At 42.3% G+C, this 20,573-nt stretch overlaps 1 protein-coding gene and 1 long non-coding RNA gene across 2 annotated transcripts; both read left to right on the top strand.

Moving 5' to 3' along the window:
- The first annotated feature begins 3,444 nt into the window (after nucleotides 1–3,444).
- On the top strand, nucleotides 3,445–4,430 carry LOC116804774. Its single transcript, XR_004364780.2, has 2 exons — nucleotides 3,445–3,831; nucleotides 3,892–4,430. It is a non-coding gene; the product is annotated as an uncharacterized LOC116804774 (long non-coding RNA).
- A 6-nt stretch (nucleotides 4,431–4,436) lies between these two features.
- On the top strand, nucleotides 4,437–5,994 carry LOC122757317 (chromatin modification-related protein EAF1-like). Its single transcript, XM_044009141.1, has 2 exons — nucleotides 4,437–4,781; nucleotides 5,424–5,994. The coding sequence occupies exons 1-2, from the start codon at nucleotides 4,524–4,526 to the stop codon at nucleotides 5,907–5,909; spliced, it is 744 nt and encodes a 247-aa protein (XP_043865076.1). The 5' UTR covers nucleotides 4,437–4,523; the 3' UTR covers nucleotides 5,910–5,994.
- Nucleotides 5,995–20,573: the final 14,579 nt, after the last annotated feature.

The following is a 20,573-nucleotide window of genomic DNA, read 5'->3' as shown; positions in this document are numbered from 1 at the left end:
GTCAAAAGTTTGGACACACCAAAAATTATTGCCGCAGACCTTTTATCTGTGTAAAATGTGGTAATAACCATCCATCTACTGAATGTCCACGTCAGAAAGGGAGCTTAAGCCAGCCACCTAAATGTGCAAATTGCCTTGGCGAGCATGTTGCCAGCTATAAAGGCTGCAAGTCTTTTAAAGAAGCATGCAAAATCAAGGAGTCAACAAAATTGCAACAAGCAAATAGGCTTGTGGTTGATTTGATGCATCAGGGTAGCCTTAGCAATAGTGCTGCTACTGCTAAAATCATTAATCGACATATTGACAATTCTAAATCAACCAAATCTGCTCAGTCGTCAAAACATCTGACAATACAGCAAGTAATGCGGAACCATCAAGCTAAATTGCAGCAGCAAGCTCAAGAGCCTCGAGTGGTTCCCACAAATATGTCCAAGCAATCGCAGCAACAAGGTCAAAAGTCTGCTGGCCTGCTTTCAGCTAAATTGGTAGAAAAATCGAGTTATGCTGATGCAATAAAAATGGGCATAACTAATAAGCAAAAACCATCTACTGCAGTAAAAACGCAACAAGGTCAGCAAGTACTGCAGCGTCAACAAAATGCTCAACCAGTACCTATAAATCTGAACAATCAACACCAACGGTCACTTCAGCAGTTGCGCCAAATTCGATCAAATGATGGTCATGGACATGAAGACGATCAACATGCCAGCTGGCGATTTAGAAGTCGTAGCCGTAGTAATGCTCGGCTCACTGTTAATAATGATAGCGATATCAAAACATTAAATGCAAAGTTTGATACCTTAATTGAGTTAATGCTTGATGAGCGCAAACGATCTGTTCCCATGAAAGTCAGTAGTATAGAAAATCTTAATGCGAAGATGGATCAGCTTATTACTATGTTGACTTTATTAACAAACTGCATGATGGCTAAACACGTCAATGACACATCCAATATTGCCTAGTTCTCTTGGAAGCACTTACACATTAAGGATTCTGGTTTTGAATGCAGCTGGTCTGTATAATAAACTGGAAAGATTTTGAATCCCAAACAGGATACCAGTTCCAGAAGAGATGACGTTTCCAGACAGGATGCCATTCCTAATCAAGATATCTATACATTCACTAACACATAATTAATCAAACTACTTTTGTATTTCACTTCACATTTAATGTAACACTCACATTTGAGACCTACACACAATAGGCGTCAACAAATTTACTATATTATACAGTAGTATAGCAGTAAATAAATAAATATAGTCAGTCAGTCAGCCTCATGCGGACCTGACTATTCAAATCAAACCAAGTAGACTTGATTCGGATGATGAAGAACACCCGGAAGCTACTTGCAAAACTAAAACTAAAATAAGTGATTCAGCTACGAATCAGTCAACAATTACCAATAAGGAAAGTTCAAGGCCACCTTCCATATATATTCCGGATGTTCCTATGATCATTCCATTCATTCAAGGGATCAATAAAGTTATTGATCATACCTCTTATTTTGTAAAGACTACCTCAGGACGTGGATTGCGCATTCAGTGCCTTAGCATTGACTCCTATAGGAAGCTTATTCATCATTTTGAAGACATAAACCTAGAATCTCATACTTTTCAAATCAAGTCTGAGCGTGGATTCAGAATTCTTATTAGACATTTACATCGAAGTACACCAATTGAGTGGATCAAAGAGGAGTTTGCTAAACTGGGGCATACAGTTCGATATGCAAATAACATCAAAAAAGGTTCTCTGGCCAACCACTTGACTTATTTGAAGTTGAAATTGAGGCTAAACCCAACAATAGTAGTATATTAGTTACTACCTTGCTGGGTCATCAGGAGGTCAAGATAGAGAAATCACTGCATAACATAGATGCTGTGCAGTGTCACCGTTGTCAAAAGTTTGGACACACCAAAAATTATTGCCGCAGACCTTTTATCTGTGTAAAATGTGGTAATAACCATCCATCTACTGAATGTCCACGTCAGAAAGGGAGCTTAAGCCAGCCACCTAAATGTGCAAATTGCCTTGGCGAGCATGTTGCCAGCTATAAAGGCTGCAAGTCTTTTAAAGAAGCATGCAAAATCAAGGAGTCAACAAAATTGCAACAAGCAAATAGGCTTGTGGTTGATTTGATGCATCAGGGTAGCCTTAGCAATAGTGCTGCTACTGCTAAAATCATTAATCGACATATTGACAATTCTAAATCAACCAAATCTGCTCAGTCGTCAAAACATCTGACAATACAGCAAGTAATGCGGAACCATCAAGCTAAATTGCAGCAGCAAGCTCAAGAGCCTCGAGTGGTTCCCACAAATATGTCCAAGCAATCGCAGCAACAAGGTCAAAAGTCTGCTGGCCTGCTTTCAGCTAAATTGGTAGAAAAATCGAGTTATGCTGATGCAATAAAAATGGGCATAACTAATAAGCAAAAACCATCTACTGCAGTAAAAACGCAACAAGGTCAGCAAGTACTGCAGCGTCAACAAAATGCTCAACCAGTACCTATAAATCTGAACAATCAACACCAACGGTCACTTCAGCAGTTGCGCCAAATTCGATCAAATGATGGTCATGGACATGAAGACGATCAACATGCCAGCTGGCGATTTAGAAGTCGTAGCCGTAGTAATGCTCGGCTCACTGTTAATAATGATAGCGATATCAAAACATTAAATGCAAAGTTTGATACCTTAATTGAGTTAATGCTTGATGAGCGCAAACGATCTGTTCCCACGAAAGTCAGTAGTATAGAAAATCTTAATGCGAAGATGGATCAGCTTATTACTATGTTGACTTTATTAACAAACTGCATGATGGCTAAACACGTCAATGACACATCCAATATTGCCTAGTTCTCTTGGAAGCACTTACACATTAAGGATTCTGGTTTTGAATGCAGCTGGTCTGTATAATAAACTGGAAAGATTTTGAATCCCAAACAGGATACCAGTTCCAGAAGAGATGACGTTTCCAGACAGGATGCCATTCCTAATCAAGATATCTATACATTCACTAACACATAATTAATCAAACTACTTTTGTATTTCACTTCACATTTAATGTAACACTCACATTTGAGACCTACACACAATAGGCGTCAACAAATTTACTATATTATACAGTAGTATAGCAGTAAATAAATAAATATAGTCAGTCAGTCAGCCTCATGCGGACCTGACTATTCAAATCAAAAAAAAAAATATCTAATTATTAATAATTATCTCAGTATTCTTATTAGAATCCATACTCATCTCTTTCAGTTGCAACTTTTGCAATAAATTGCACTCTGCCTTTTCATCATATGTTCTTCAAACATATGTTTTTATCTGTGCATATCGATATGCATACCAGGGGTGCACAACCTCTCTTCGCGATTGTTTTTTTTTTTTTTGCGATAGTTCTATAAGACAAAATGAAAAGAAAAACTTATTGGAATTCAAATTTATTATTTCTTAATCAACTATAAACTATATTATTCCAAATTAAAAATAATATTAGTAATATTGCAACTGAAACCACATATGTGATAGCACTTGTGATATTTTTGCACAAATATCGCTATGAAATGAATATATAAGAATATTAATGAAATGAAAGCTTACCATTTAATAAATAATTATTAGCTATAATAGTATATACTAGTAAATTTTTAAGCACTATTACTCACATTTTATAACTAATTGTAAATTCCCATTGCCATTTATGCATTTTTCGATAATTACCTTTTGTTTTGATTTATGCATCCCGATAAACGTATAAACGCACAGCTGCACAATCTCTCCTAAATTGCACTTGCGGTTTAATTTAACTTTTTAGACTGAAATAAAGGTGATAAAATGAAAAGAATTATAGATATAAGTTCAAGAATTTAATTAAAAGTTATATTAGCTTAGACAAGTATGGAGAAAATGACCGGACGATGTCCCGACTCTTCTCTCTAAATCCAATTAGCGGATCTTCTCACTGCTAAGTTTGTTGCGCATCTTATAGGTGTTCCTACAAATAGAATTAAAAGTAAAATGAATTAATTAATTGTATCAATTGTTATTGTTTTAATCTACATAATAATTATAACTAAACCTACTCAATAGTTTTAAACTAGTTATTTAAGCACATCAAATGTTATTCATTTTTGTTTTTGATCTGCTCTTTTGTATAATATGTAACGCAATGCTGCACAGCAATTTAATGTTGCACTTGCGACTATTTAAACAGCTCATGTGAGCAAGTTTCGGCTAATATCGACCTAAGTAACTTAAGGCGCCATGTAAATTCAAAAAAAATGCTAACGAAGAGTATTATATGAATAAAGAATATCTCTCTATTCTCTCCTCCTCTCCATTTAGCTGCTGGTCAGCTGTTATGGGCGAGAATGGAGGAAAGAGAGATTATTAATGTGTGTTCTGTCAAGGCATACAAACAGAAAAGACGACTTAATACGGACCACCAGGACTGAGGACACGCAGCGAGAGGCAACTTGCCTTGCCAATGAAGTTTGTACAGCTGCAAAAGTGCAAACTATGCCACCTAATGCTGCCGCTGCAGCTGCTACTACTGCTGCCGCTGTTACTGCTGCAGCCGCTGCCACTACAACCGGAGCCAGCCGTGCGCAACCGAGTGCAAAGCCAGCGCCGCTATTTATCGCCAACGTGACGGATATTATGCCTCTGCTAATACGCCTGGATGACGCTATTGGCCAGGACAATTACTCCACCAAGCCTGCTGCTAACCACGGCATTCGTGTCCAGTGCAAGGACGTCGCCACGCACCGCAAGCTGGTAAGATATCTCGACGCAAATTCAATTGAAAATTACACATTTCAATTGAAGTGCGAGCGCGGCTATAGAGCTGTTATTCGGCATCTGCACTTCTCCACTCCGGATCACTATATCCGTGAGCAGTTGGCCAAGTTAGGGCACGAAGTCCGCTTTTTAAGAGGCATTAAGTCTCGATTTACAAAAGAGCCTCTCGATCTCTTTGAGGTTGAGTTAGCCGTCAGCGCAAACAACGCAGAATTGCTGCAAATTACGGCCATTGGCAACCAGCGTGTCAAAATTGAGCGGCCGTATAAAACTAATGAAATTGCTCAATGCCATAGGTGCCAAAAATTCGGGCACACAAAGAATTATTGCCGTCGCCCCTTTGCCTGCGTCAAGTGCGGCGCCAATCATGCTTCCACGGACTGTGGCAAGCAAAAAGGCGACCAAACTCCAGCAAAGTGTGCCAATTGCTCCGGCCCACATGCCGCGAGCTACAAAGGCTGCCCTGCGTATAAAGAAGCGTGCAAGAAGCGTGAAAATGAGAGTGCTACGCAGCTAGCAAAGATAATTAACACTCTAGCTAAGCCTGCTCCGACTGTAACTGCTCAGAGCAGTCGAGTAAACATGCCAAATATGTCTAATATGCCAAATCTTTTGCAGCAAGCCCCCCCTCAGTCACGACCGCAAACTGTTAGTGCAGGGCCCAGTTATTCGGCTGCTCTTCGGGCGGGCCTTCAATTTGCTCAGCCTGTCGGACCGGCAGCTATTAGCAGCAAACAGCGTCAGTCTAGGCAAAAAGCCACCAAAGTTAGCCAGCAACAACAACAACAGCAGCAACAACAACAACAGCAACAAGTTCGTTTGCCTAGGCAGGCAAGTGCGCAGCGGCCGCCGCAGCCAAAACGTAGCCGTAGTCTGAGTACGCGCCGTAGGCATCCGCAACCAATAGATGGGGGTGCGCATCCAGCTAGTGGGGGTGTTCATTTTCAACGTTTCGAGCAGCCAATGAATGCGAATGTGCCAAGTATGCCAGTGCAAGTTAGCTTTAGATTAGAGGCTAAAATAGACAAACTCATTGAGATGATGACCACACTCACGGCCTGCCTGTTGGCCCAATTTGGTCCCAATGAGCGCTTAAATGTCTAACAATGTAACTACTTCCCCAAATACCAGTAGACGCAGCGCTGCACTGCAGCCTGCTGTATCTCAACGTGTCAACAACATGAACATATCTTTTGGAATGCTGCCGGTGTCAAGAAAAAGCTTAATGAGCTCAATCTATATCTCGTCAAGCACGATATAGACATAATGCTAGTGTCCGAGACGCATCTGACTGATAGCGATAGCATTGCTATTAATGGCTATATTGTTTATTTAGCAAATCACCCCTCAAACAGGCGCAGAGGAGGTGCAGCCTTCATAATTAAACAACAGATATGCCATTATGCTATGCGCTTTACATCTTACGACTCGCATCAATCTGTCGAAGTTTCAGTCAGCCTGCAAAATGGCCGTCATATCAATATTGTCTCAATCTTACTGCCCGCCTCAAGTCATCTGGTCTGGGCAAGATTTCAACAACCTGCTTTTATCCTTGGGTGACACCTTTATAGTCGGTGGTGACTGGAATGCGAAAAGTCAGTGGTGGGGCAACGCCAGATCTTGTCTCCGTGGCCGAATGCTAGTCAATAGTATTCTACAAGTGAATTGCAACATTCTGGCAACTGGGTCGCCCACCCATTTTCCGTTTAATTCACGCCAAACTCCGTCTGCCATTGACTTTGCGCTATTTAAAGGTATCAGGCGAGATTTGCTTGCCATCACTGACTCTTTCGAGCTTAGCTCTGATCATCTCCCGCTGCAAGTTCAGCTGGTTGAGAAGCCTGTCACCAGCAGAGCAAAAGGCCATCTACTTGATCTGAACGCTAACATCAACAAATTTCAGAGCTATCTAAACGACAAAATCTTGCTCAACACTGAGATCAACAGTGCTGACGATATTGATGATGCGGTCAAGATTTTTGTAAAGAACATTGAAGATGCTGCAAACTATGCGAATGCACAGCACCCACGCACGATAAAGAGGACTAGATATCGCGTAAATAGACAGACTCTGCAACTTATCGAGGCCCATAAGCAAGTCAAGCGCTATCTGACTCGAAGTCGCAATCCGATGCTTAAGATGCTCTGCAACAGGCTATCGAATCGCATACGCAAAGAGCTCATATATGCTAGGCAGAAGTATGAGGAAGAGCTATTTATATCTATCGATCCAACAGATAGATATAGTATGCAGAAGCTCTGGCGACTGACCAACGAGATCAAGCGGCAGCCTGCTCCAAATCTACCGCTGTTGAAGTCCTCCAGCGGCAATGGCTCTAATGCGCAAAACGTCTGGTGCAAGACAACTGCCGAAAAGGCCGAAACGTTTGCTGCAAGTCTTGAGCAGCGTTTTCAACCTATTGTGACTACGCCACCCAGTGTTCTGGCTGAAATCGAGGCTCAAGTTAGCCAGCCATCTTTGACTGCTTCAGTCTCATTCCGGCCAGTCACTGCGGCTGAGGTCACCAGTCACATCAGCACGCTAGAGAACAAAAAAGCGGCTGGATTGGATCAAATTGACAATCACACCATTAAAGCGCTGCCATTGAAGGCTGTTTTGTATCTTGTTATGATATGCAATAACTCTCTTAGATTGAGTCATTTCCCCTCGAGCTGGAAGTTAGCAGTGGTGAAGATGGTGCATAAGCCTGGCAAGCCTACGCACCATGTTGCATCATACAGGCCAATAAGTCTGCTGTCTGGCCTCTCTAAGATACTTGAGTATCTGATTTTGAGCCGTATGCTGGAGCAAGATACTCTTGTAAATGCGATTCCAAATCATCAATTTGGATTCCGCAAGGCGCATTCTGCTGAGCAGCAATTGGGTCGAGTCACCCAATACATTATTAAAGCGTTTGATGATCATAAATACTGCTCTGCTGTGTATATGGATATCAAAGAAGCCTTTGATCGAGTGTGGCATACAGGCTTGAAGTATAAGCTTAAGAGGCTTTTGCCGGATGCTCTCTATCGCATCCTCTGTTGCTATCTAGCAGATCGCACTTTCATTGTTGAGTGTCACGGTGGCTGTCGCTCAGGAATCAAGCAAATTAACGCTGGTGTGCCACAAGGTAGCTTGCTCGGGCCTATCTTGTACAACATATACACCAGCGACATACCAAGGCCAACTTGTCTGCGTGGGATTCTCATTGCTACTTATGCTGACGACGTCATTGTCCTATCGACAGACTTTCGCCAAGCAGATGCTCTTAATCAACAGCAAGCTTACATGGATAGATTGGCTGAATGGGCGAGCAAGTGGTGCATTACAATAAATGCAAACAAGACTATGCATATCATGCATACTCTTAGAGTCATAGCGCCATATCAGGCGATTCGCATTGGCAACGAAACTATTGAGAATGGCACCTCACATTCGTATTTGGGCGTTACTCTAGACACAAAACTACGATTCTCACAACATGTCACTACGGTCGTTACTAGGGTCAGGGCTAGGCTTAAAAAGATAGATTGGCTCATTAACAAAGATAGCAAATTGACGCTCAGAACAAAAGTCATTATTTACAAGCAGCTAGTTGCTCCACTTTGGCAATACTCGCTGCCTGTATGGGGGCGCTCTGCTATCTGAGGCGCAATTCAGCCGCATTCGAGTCGTACACAACAAAGCTCTGAGAGCCATTTCTGGTGCTCAGTACTTTGTTTCGAACGCGCGCATCAGAGCTGAGTTGCAAGTCCTGTCTGCGGATGATATATTCAACAATCTCTGCGCCAAATACTATGATCGACTCCGGGTCCATACCAACAACTTTGCCAAAAACATTGCCTATGACCCGTTCATCCCACAGCGGATAACATTGGCAAGATACACGAGTCTCGTAAACACGCATTTGGCCAATGACATTGCTCTACGCACCCAGCGACAACTACAACGGGAGGCCGATGAAATAGCTGAAAGTAGGGAGCGATTCCTTCGCCGACGGGAGGCTCAGCAACACAACGAAGCTGCACAAGCAGCAGCCCACCAGCCGCAACGGCTACCTGTCTTCGAGGGTATTGCGCCAATGCCGCTGCCACTACCACCACCATCACCACTTGCTGCCTATAGGGTCCTATTTAGATCACATAGGGATCAGTCATAAAATTTGCATTTAATGCAATTTCCAATCAGCTGTTTTAACTTTTTGTAATTTAAGCTAATTTTAGCTCAAGCCCATACTTGAGAAAATGACCAGACTTTGTCTCGACTTTTCTCTTTTATTCCAATTGGCCACTTTGGGCTACTTTTCTCTGTGCATCTTGTAGATGCTTATTAATGAAATAATTGAATTATATTAATTAATGCCATCTATTACTATTGTTAAACTTAAATTTTACTTATCTATTTAGTCGTTAATCAGTTACTCAAGCACTTTATTGTTAATTTCTATTATCTTTAAATTGCTCTATTATAAGTATTTTGTAAAATTAAGCTGCACTGTTATTTTTGTGCACTTATGGCCATTTAAATTTAATCATGTAATGATAAGTTTCGACAAATATAGTCCTTTTTTAGATTTTAATTATCTCATAGGCGCTATTTATATTCATAAGAAATGCTATTGTGAAGTATTAATTGAATAAAAAGTATCTCCGTACTATCTTCCCCTCGCCATGCAGCTGCTGGTCAGCTGATCATGTATGAGATGCGAAGAAACGGAGATCATCAATGTGTGTTCTCTTGTAACATACGAACAGAAAAATTTAATCGGTGCAAAAACGAATAAATTTTGCAAATTAAATTGCAACAATGCCTAGGGGCTATGTTGCAGCTGACGGTGAAGAGGATATGGACGTGGAAGTTGAATCTCTTCTCGGCTCGCCGACACATTTGTCTGCGCCCACGCCATCGAGTGCGCCAGTGAAGAAAAGTGAGGTTTTTGCGAAACCAACAACATCTCGAGCTGCGGCTCAGCTACTGAAAGCAAATGCGGCTGGTGTTACCAACAGCAGCAAAGCTGATAAAGCAATTGCTAATTATCATAAAGCCAAAGCGGCTCTCAAAAGTGGCCAGATGACAATCGAAGAGGCGCTTAAAATGGGCGCGCAGCCACTTGCAACTGCAGTTAAACGCACTGCTGAAAAGGGTGACAGCCCAAAGAAGAAGAGTGCTCAACTGGACTCTATTGATCTGGGTGACAGTGACGTAGAGATTCCGCCATCTGATGACAACAATAAATTGAATCCAAGGACTGAGAACACACAGAAGAAGGCAGCTGACCTCGCCAATAAAGTTTGCATTACCAGTAATGTGCAAATTACTCCACCTTCTACTTCTACTGACGCCCCCAACGCACACCTCTTTGTGAAGCCGGCGCCACTATTTCTGGCTAACGTCACGGACATCATGTCGATTCTCATTCGACTGGATGAAGCCATCGGCCAAGTCAATTATGACGTCAAACGCACCTCCAACCATGGAATCAGAGTCCAGTGCAAGGACATCGCCACTTATCGCAATCTGGTAAAGTACTTAGATGAGAATAAAGTTGAAAACTACACGTTTCAGTTGAAGTCCGAGCGAGGCTTCAGAGCCATTATCAGAGATCTGCACTATTCCACTCCGGACCACTATATCCGTGAGAAATTAGCCAATTTAGGGCATCAAGTTCGCTTCTTGAGAGGCATTAAATCTCGTTTCACTAAAGAGCCGCTTGATCTCTTCGAAGTTGAGTTAGTTCCCAGTGCTAATAATGCTGAATTCATGCAAATCACTGCCATCGGCAATCAGCGCGTCAAAATTGAGAAGCCGTACAAATCCAGCGAAGTTGCTCAATGCCATAGATGCCAGAAATTTGGGCACACTAAAAATTATTGCCGTCGCCCCTTTGCCTGCGTCAAGTGCGGCGATAATCATGCCTCCACGGACTGTGGCAGACAAAAAGGCGAACAAACACCAGCGAAGTGTGCCAACTGTGCTGGCCCACACGCTGCGAGCTACAAAGGTTGCCCTTCTTATAAAGAAGCGTGCAAGAAGCGCGAAAATGAAGGCGTACACCAGATAGCAAAGCTAATAAACAATTTAGCCAAGCCTGCTCCCACTGCAACTGCTCAGCGCAGTCGCTCTAATATGCCAAATATGACTAATATGCCAAATCTTTTACAGCAAGTCCCCCCTCAGTCACGACCGCAAACAGTTAGTGGGCCCAGCTATTCGGCTGCCCTTCGGGCGGGTTTAGAATTTGCTCAGCCTGTCGGGCCGGCAGCAATTAGCAGCAAACAACGTCAGTCCAGACAAAAAGCCACAAAACGTAGCCAACAACAACAGCTCTTGCAGCAACAACAGCGGCAGGCAAGCGCACAGCGGCCGCTGCAACCAATGCGTAGCCGCAGCCTGAGTACGCGCCGTAGGCGTCCACAGCACGTAGATGGGGGTGCGCATCCTAATAGTGGGGGTGTTTATTCTCATCGTTTCGAGCAGCCAATAAATGCGAATATGCCAAGCATGCCAGTGCAAGTTAGCTTTAGATTAGAGGCTAAAATAGACAAACTCATTGAGATGATGACCACCCTCACGGCCTGCCTGTTGGCCCAATTTGGTCCCAATGAGCGTTCAAATGTCTAACAATGTATCCACTTCCCCAAATGCCAGTAGACGCAGCGCTGCACTGCAGCCTGCTGTATCTCAACGTGTCAACAACATCAAGATATCTTTTTGGAATGCTGCTGGTGTCAAGAAAAAGCTTAATGAGCTCAATCTGTATCTCGTCAAGCACGATATAGACATTATGCTTGTGTCTGAGACGCATCTGATTGAAAGCGATAGCATTGCTATCAATGGCTATATCGTTTATTTAGCAAACCACCCCTCAAACAGGAGGAGAGGAGGTGCAGCTTTCATAATTAAACAAAATATATGTCATTATGCTATGCGCTGTACATCAAATGATTCGCATCAATCTGTTGAAGTTTCAGTCAGCCTGCAAAACGGCAGACACATCAACATTGTAGCTATCTACTGCCCGCCGCAAGCCATTTGGTCTGGACAAGATTTCAACAACCTACTTACTTCTCTTGGTGATGTCTTTATAGTAGGCGGTGACTGGAATGCGAAAAGTCAGTGGTGGGGCAACGCCAGATCCTGTCTCCGTGGCCGCACGCTAGTAAATAGTATTCTACAAGTGAATTGCAACATTTTGGCAACTGGATCGCCCACCCACTATCCTTTTAATTCACGCCAAACTCCGTCTGCCATTGACTTCGCGCTTTTTAAAGGCATCAGACGTGAATTGCTGGCCATCACTGACTCTTTCGAGCTCAGCTCTGACCATCTTCCGTTGCAAGTTCAGCTGGTCGAGAAGCCAATCACTAGCAAAGCAAAAGGCCATCTTCTGCATCTGAATGCTAACATAAGCAAATTTCAGAGCTATCTAAACGACAAAATCTTGCTCAACACCGAGATCAGCAGTGCGGATGACGTCGATGATGCTGTTAATATCTTCGTCAAAAACATTGAAGATGCTGCAAACTATGCTAATCCACAAAACCCGCGCAAGTTAACGAGGACTAGATTTCGAGCAAATAGACAGACTCTGCAACTTATCGAGGCCCGCAAGCAAATCAAGCGTTATCTCCTTCGAAATCGCAATCCTTTGGCGAAGCAGCTCTGCAACAGGCTGTCGAATCGCATACGCAAAGAGCTTATAGATGCTAGGCAGAAGTATGAGGAAGAGCTATTTAGATCTATCGATCCAACTGATAGATATAGTATGCAGAAACTCTGGCGACTGACCAATGAAATCAAGCGACAGCCTGCCCCAAATCTACCGCTATTGAAGTCCTCCAGTGGCAATGGCTCTAACGCTCATAACGTCTGGTGCAAGACTACTGCCGAGAAGGCTGAAACATTTGCTGCAAGTCTTGAGCAGCGTTTCCATCCCATTGTGACCACGTCACCCAGTGATCTGGCTGAGATTGAGGCTCAAGTTAGCCAGCTATCTGCGACTCCTTCAGTCTTATTTCGGCCAGTCACTGCGGCTGAAGTCATCAGTCACATCAGCACGCTAGAGAACAAGAAAGCGGCTGGTCTGGATCAAATTGACAACCACACAATTAAAGCGCTGCCAATGAAGGCTATTCTGTATCTTGTTCTGATCTGCAACAACTCTTTTAGATTGGGTCATTTCCCCTCTTGCTGGAAGCTAGCGATGGTGAAGATGGTGCATAAGCCTGGCAAGCCTACGCAACATGTTTCATCATACAGGCCAATAAGCCTCCTATCTGGCCTCTCGAAGATACTCGAGTACCTGATATTGAGCCGTATGCTGGAACAAGATACTCTTGTAAATGCGATTCCAAGCCATCAATTCGGATTCCGCAAGGCACATTCAGCTGAACAGCAATTGGGTCGAGTCACCCAGTATATTATTAAAGCTTTTGATGACCATAAATACTGCTCTGCTGTCTATATGGACATTAAAGAAGCTTTTGATCGAGTGTGGCATACAGGCTTGAAATACAAACTCAAGTCACTATTGCCGTTTGCACTCTATCGCATTCTCTGTTGCTATCTAGCAGATCGCTCTTTTATTGTTGAGTGCCACGGTGGATGTCGCTCAGGAGTCAGGCAGATTCATGCTGGTGTGCCACAAGGCAGCCTGCTTGGGCCAGTTCTGTATAATATATACACCAGCGATATACCAAGCCCAACTTGCTTACATGGAATTCGTATTGCCACCTACGCTGATGACGTCATTGTTCTCTCAGCTAACTATCGACAAACAGATGCGCTTAATCAACAGCAAGCATACATGCATATTCTGGCCGAATGGGCAAGCAAGTGGTGCATTACTATTAATGCAAATAAAACTACGCACATCATGCATTCACTCAGACCTATAGCGCCATACCAGGCTATTCGCATTGGCAACGAAACTATTGAGAATAGCACCTCACATCCATATCTGGGCGTTACGTTAGATTCTAGACTGCGCTTCACTCAACATGTCACTACGGTCGTTACTAGGGTTAGGGCTAGGCTTAAAAAGATAGATTGGCTCGTAAATAAAGATAGTAAATTATCTATGAAAACTAAAACTATCATATACAAGCAGCTTGTTGCCCCACTATGGCAATACTCGCTACCTGTATGGGGTGCTCTTCTATCCGAGACCCAATTCAGCCGCATTAGAGTGGTTCACAACAAAGCTCTTAGAGCCATATCTGGTGCTCAGTACTTTGTTTCTAATACTCGCATCAGATCCTCTCTGGATATCCTATCTGCAGATGAAATATTCAACAATCTCTGCACAAAGTACTTCGACAGACTACGTGTTCATAGCAACAACGAAGCTAGAAAGATTGTCTATGATCCGTTCATCCCTCAGCGACTAGCTATGTCCAGATACACGAATCTCGTTAACACTCTGTTGGCTAACGATATCGCTCTGCGCAGTCAGCGACAACTGCAAAGAGAAGCTGATGAAAACGCTGAATTTAGAGAGAGATACCGTCGCCTACATCCGCCAGAGTATGGCCCAATCACTTATCGCGAGCACAGCCGACGACTAATTATGGAGCGATTCACGAGATCGTACCCAGATCCTCCTCGCAACCCCAATGGGAATCGACGCAATAATGCCCCACCGATCGGCCTTGCTGCACACACACCTGCCTCAGGGGTGGCTCAAAGTATAGGCGACGCAGCTGCCTTGCAGCCGCGCCTGCCTATATTCCAGCAGTTGGCGCCGTTACCACCCACCATGGCCTCCATGCGCCCACCCATCATCAACCTGGATGATCTACCGGACTGATCAAGTCTACTCTTCCCTAGAGGCTTCAGGCCAGACATGCAAATAAGTATCAAATCTAATTGCCATTAAAACTAGTCATTTGTATATACAAATAACACAATTAGAAATCGACTATTGCACTATTTACATGGAAGAGTAACTAAACAAACATATAACAACAATTTAGATATCTATTTACAACACAAAAGTTTATTTTCAACACATTTGTATATACATATGTGCATCGAACAGATATAGTGGCGCTTGCGCCTACAATATGCAATTTAAACGAACTTAAAACTAACTTAAATTCATGCCCTATTGGCTGCGGAGCCCACTTGGCTAATCCTCCTTGCTGCAGTGGATGTACTCTGCAAAGAAAAAATCAATTTTAATAATCTTTTAACACTTTTATTAAATTTTGCAAAATTCACTTACTTGCCAGTCAGTTTGCAATCTATGCAATTCAATTGTCTTCAATATTTGCGCTCCCTTTCATTTTGCTTTGCAGCAGCTATATTTATAAAAAGACTGCAATTAATCAGCATTAATTTATAACATTATTAATATCGTTTATTTACCTTTTTATATTTATGCATTCCAATTAGCAGCATCAAATTTGCATCTAATGCAATTTACGATCAGCTGACTTTGTTCTGTTTTGATTGTGTACTCCAATAAGTACATATATAAAGCCAGGGATGCATTATCACATGCACAATTGCACTTGCAATATTATGAATTGATATTGTTAAATCAAAATTGCTAAAATGAATTTAAAAGCTATTTTTTATACAAATTATTAAATCCTGTGAATATTAAACTATATTTAATTAATTTAAAGCAACTATACTATAGCAGCAACTAAATGAAAACATATGCGATATATTGCACAATTATTGCTACGCATATACATTGTATATATGTAAACTAAACTTAATCATAATTAAAACTACTATATATAATTATTAAATAACATTAACTTTAGAACTTAATATCAATAATTTTAGCAAATTGTAAATTCTTATTGCTCATAGTCTTTGACTTGACATGTATGTAAGTACTTTCGATAACTCACCGATAACTATGTAACAACCTATTGCTGCACAAACATTGTATAGTAACAGCTGTGCATATTCTTTTAGGCATTGCAACTCAAATGTAAACAAGTAAGGAAAATAATTATTTTTATTAATCTTTATTAACTTTCTGCAATTATAACTATTTTTAGCTTATACTCACAATGGAGAAAATGACCAGACTTTGTCTCGACTTTTCTCTAAAATTCCAATTAGCTACTTTGGGCTAATTTCTCAGTGCATCTTGCAGATGCTTATTAATGAAAAAAGAAAATTGAATTATATTAATTAATGCTATCTATTACTATTGTAAAATTTATATCTTATTTATCTAATTAATCTATTATCAGCTACTCAAGCACTTTATTATTATTTTGTATTATCTTTAAATTGCTCTTTTTATCTGTATTATGTAACATTAAGCTGCGCTGTTATTTTTGTGCACTTATGGCCATTTAAATTAATTCATTTTATGAAAAGTTTCGGTAAATATTGACCTTCTGTATACTTCTAAGTATCTTATAGGCGCTACTCATATTCTTAAGAAATGCTATTGTAAAGTATTGTTTGAATAAAAAGTATCTCCGTGCTACCTTCCCCTCGCCATGCAGCTGCTGGTCAGCTGATCATGTATGAGGTAGGAAGAAGCGGAGATCATTATTGTGTGTTCTCTGGTAACATACGGATAGAAAAAACTCTTGCGCAGTTGATGTGTCTCAAAAATCAACATTAATAATCTTTTAATGTTTTTATTAACTTCGCAAAATTAACTTACCTGCTGTCAGCTTGCAATTAATGCAGTTCTGCTATCTCGGTTTTGCGCCCCCTCTGCACTTTATATGGCAGCAGCTAACATAAAAGATAATAATTAATTAGTATTAATTATTAATATCATTAACTTCACTTTTATAATCCATAATTGTTAACTTTTATTCACTTTTGCAAAACTCACTTACCTGCTAGTCAGCTTGCAGTTAATGCAATTTCGCTATCTTCAATATCTGCGCTACCCTGCATTTCGTATAATAGCAGCTATATATTGAAAGACAGTAATTAATTATATTAATTATTAATATCATTAATTTCACTTATTTATCTATTAATTTTTACACTTACCAATAGCATAAAATTTGCATGTAATGCAATTCCCAATCAGCTGTTTTTTGTTTTTGTTTTGATTATGCACTCCGATAGGCACAATGCCAGGGTGCATCGCCACTTACTCAGCTTCCTCTTGCATATATCGAATGCATTAGTGAAATCAAGACTCGCCACAAACGCAATTGGTAAACTATTTTTTTATCTATATTAATTACATAAACATGAAAATTACACATTTCAATTGAAGTGCGAGCGCGGCTATAGAGCTGTTATTCGGCATCTGCACTTCTCCACTCCCGGATCACTATATCCGTGAGCAGTTGGCCAAGTTAGGGCACGAAGTCCGCTTTTTAAGAGGCATTAAGTCTCGATTTACAAAAGAGCCTCTCGATCTCTTTGAGGTTGAGTTAGCCGTCAGCGCAAACAACGCAGAATTGCTGCAAATTACGGCCATTGGCAACCAGCGTGTCAAAATTGAGCGGCCGTATAAAACTAATGAAATTGCTCAATGCCATAGGTGCCAAAAATTCGGGCACACAAAGAATTATTGCCGTCGCCCCTTTGCCTGCGTCAAGTGCGGCGCCAATCATGCTTCCACGGACTGTGGCAAGCAAAAAGGCGACCAAACTCCAGCAAAGTGTGCCAATTGCTCCGGCCCACATGCCGCGAGCTACAAAGGCTGCCCTGCGTATAAAGAAGCGTGCAAGAAGCGTGAAAATGAGAGTGCTACGCAGCTAGCAAAGATAATTAACACTCTAGCTAAGCCTGCTCCGACTGTAACTGCTCAGAGCAGTCGAGTAAACATGCCAAATATGTCTAATATGCCAAATCTTTTGCAGCAAGCCCCCCTCAGTCACGACCGCAAACTGTTAGTGCAGGGCCCAGTTATTCGGCTGCTCTTCGGGCGGGCCTTCAATTTGCTCAGCCTGTCGGACCGGCAGCTATTAGCAGCAAACAGCGTCAGTCTAGGCAAAAAGCCACCAAAGTTAGCCAGCAACAACAACAACAGCAGCAACAACAACAACAGCAACAAGTTCGTTTGCCTAGGCAGGCAAGTGCGCAGCGGCCGCCGCAGCCAAAACGTAGCCGTAGTCTGAGTACGCGCCGTAGGCATCCGCAACCAATAGATGGGGGTGCGCATCCAGCTAGTGGGGGTGTTCATTTTCAACGTTTCGAGCAGCCAATGAATGCGAATGTGCCAAGTATGCCAGTGCAAGTTAGCTTTAGATTAGAGGCTAAAATAGACAAACTCATTGAGATGATGACCACACTCACGGCCTGCCTGTTGGCCCAATTTGGTCCCAATGAGCGCTTAAATGTCTAACAATGTAACTACTTCCCCAAATACCAGTAGACGCAGCGCTGCACTGCAGCCTGCTGTATCTCAACGTGTCAACAACATGAACATATCTTTTTGGAATGCTGCCGGTGTCAAGAAAAAGCTTAATGAGCTCAATCTATATCTCGTCAAGCACGATATAGACATAATGTTAGTGTCTGAGACGCATCTGACTGATAGCGATAGCATTGCTATTAATGGCTATATTGTTTATTTAGCAAATCACCCCTCAAACAGGCGCAGAGGAGGTGCAGCCTTCATAATTAAACAACAGATATGCCATTATGCTATGCGCTTTACATCTTACGACTCGCATCAATCTGTCGAAGTTTCAGTCAGCCTGCAAAATGGCCGTCATATCAATATTGTCTCAATCTACTGCCCGCCTCAAGTCATCTGGTCTGGGCAAGATTTCAACAACCTGCTTTTATCCTTGGGTGACACCTTTATAGTCGGTGGTGACTGGAATGCGAAAAGTCAGTGGTGGGGCAACGCCAGATCTTGTCTCCGTGGCCGAATGCTAGTCAATAGTATTCTACAAGTGAATTGCAACATTCTGGCAACTGGGTCGCCCACCCATTTTCCGTTTAATTCGCGCCAAACTCCGTCTGCCATTGACTTTGCGCTTTTTAAAGGCATCAGGCGAGAATTGCTGGCCATCACTGACTCTTTCGAGCTTAGCTCAGATCATCTCCCGTTGCAAGTTCAGCTGGTTGAGAAGCCTATCATTAGCAGAGCAAAAGGCCATCTACTTGATCTGAACGCTAACATCAACAAATTTCAGAGCTATCTAAACGACAAAATATTACTCAACACTGAGATCAACAGTGCTGACGATCTTGATGATGCGGTCAATATTTTTGTCAAAAACATTGAAGATGCCGCAAACTATGCGAATGCACAGCACCCACGCAAGATAACAAGGACTAGATTTCGAGTAAACAGGCAGACTCTGCAACTTATCGAGGCCCATAAGCAAATCAAGCGCTATCTGACTCGAAGTCGCAACCCGATGCTTAAGATGCTCTGCAACAGGTTGTCGAATCGCATACGCAAGGAGCTCATATATGCTAGGCAGACGTATGAGGAAGAGCTATTTAGATCTATCGATCCAACTGATAGATATAGTATGCAGAAGCTCTGGCGGCTGACCAACGAGATCAAGCGGCAGCCTGCTCCAAATCTACCGCTGTTGAAGTCCTCCAGTGGCGATGGCTCAAATTCACAAAATGTCTGGTGCAAGACAACTGCCGAGAAGGCCGAAACGTTTGCTGCAAGTCTTGAGCAGCGTTTTCAACCCATCGTGACTACGACACCCAGTGATCTGGCTGAAATCGAGGCTCAAGTTAGCCAGACATCTTTGACTGCTTCAGTCTCATTTCGGCCAGTCACTGCGGCTGAAGTCATCAGTCACATCAGCACGCTAGAAAGCAAAAAAGCGGCTGGTTTGGACCAAATTGACAATCACACCATCAAAGCGCTGCCATTGAAGGCCATTTTGTATCTCGTTTTGATATGTAATAACTCTTTTAGACTGGGTCATTTCCCCTCTTGCTGGAAGTTAGCGATGGTGAAGATGGTGCATAAGCCTGGCAAGCCAACGCAACACGTCGCATCATACAGGCCAATAAGTCTCTTATCTGGCCTCTCTAAGATACTTGAGTACTTGATATTGAGCCGCATGCTGGCCCAAGATACTCTTGTCAACGCGATTCCCAGCCATCAGTTTGGATTCCGCAAGGCGCATTCAGCTGAGCAGCAATTGGGTCGAGTTACTCAATTTATTATTAAAGCGTTTGATGACCATAAATACTGCTCTGCTGTCTATATGGACATAAAAGAAGCCTTCGATCGAGTGTGGCATCCAGGCTTGAAATACAAGCTTAAGAGGCTACTGCCAGATGCTCTCTATCGCATCCTCTGCTGCTATCTAGCAGATCGCACTTTTATTGTTGAGTGTCACGGTGGCTGTCGCTCAGGAATCAAGCAAATTCACGCCGGTGTGCCACAAGGTAGCTTGCTCGGGCCAATCTTGTATAATATATACACCAGCGACATACCAAGGCCATCTCGTCTACGTGGGATTTTGATTGCTACTTATGCTGATGACGTCATTGTTCTATCGGCAGACTCTCGCCAAGCAGATGCGCTCAGTCAGCAGCAAGCTTATATGGATAGTTTGGCCGAATGGGCGAGCAAGTGGTGCATTACAATTAATGCAAATAAAACTATGCATGTCATGCATGCATACAGAGTTATAGCGCCATATCAGGCTATTCGCATTGGCAACGAAACTATTGAAAATGGCACTTCACATCCGTATTTGGGCGTTACTCTAGATTCTAAACTGCGCTTCTCTCAACATGTCACTACGGTCGTTACTAGGGTCAGGGCTAGACTTAAAAAGATAGATTGGCTCATCAACAAAGACAGTAAATTGACGCTTAGAACTAAAGTCATC

Source organism: Drosophila mojavensis, unplaced genomic scaffold (genome assembly GCF_018153725.1).
Source record: "Drosophila mojavensis isolate 15081-1352.22 unplaced genomic scaffold, ASM1815372v1 contig_44, whole genome shotgun sequence".
In the NCBI taxonomy this organism is placed as follows: domain Eukaryota; kingdom Metazoa; phylum Arthropoda; class Insecta; order Diptera; family Drosophilidae; genus Drosophila; species Drosophila mojavensis.
Note: the sequence above shows the minus strand (reverse complement) of the source record. Positions and strands in the feature narration are given on the sequence as shown.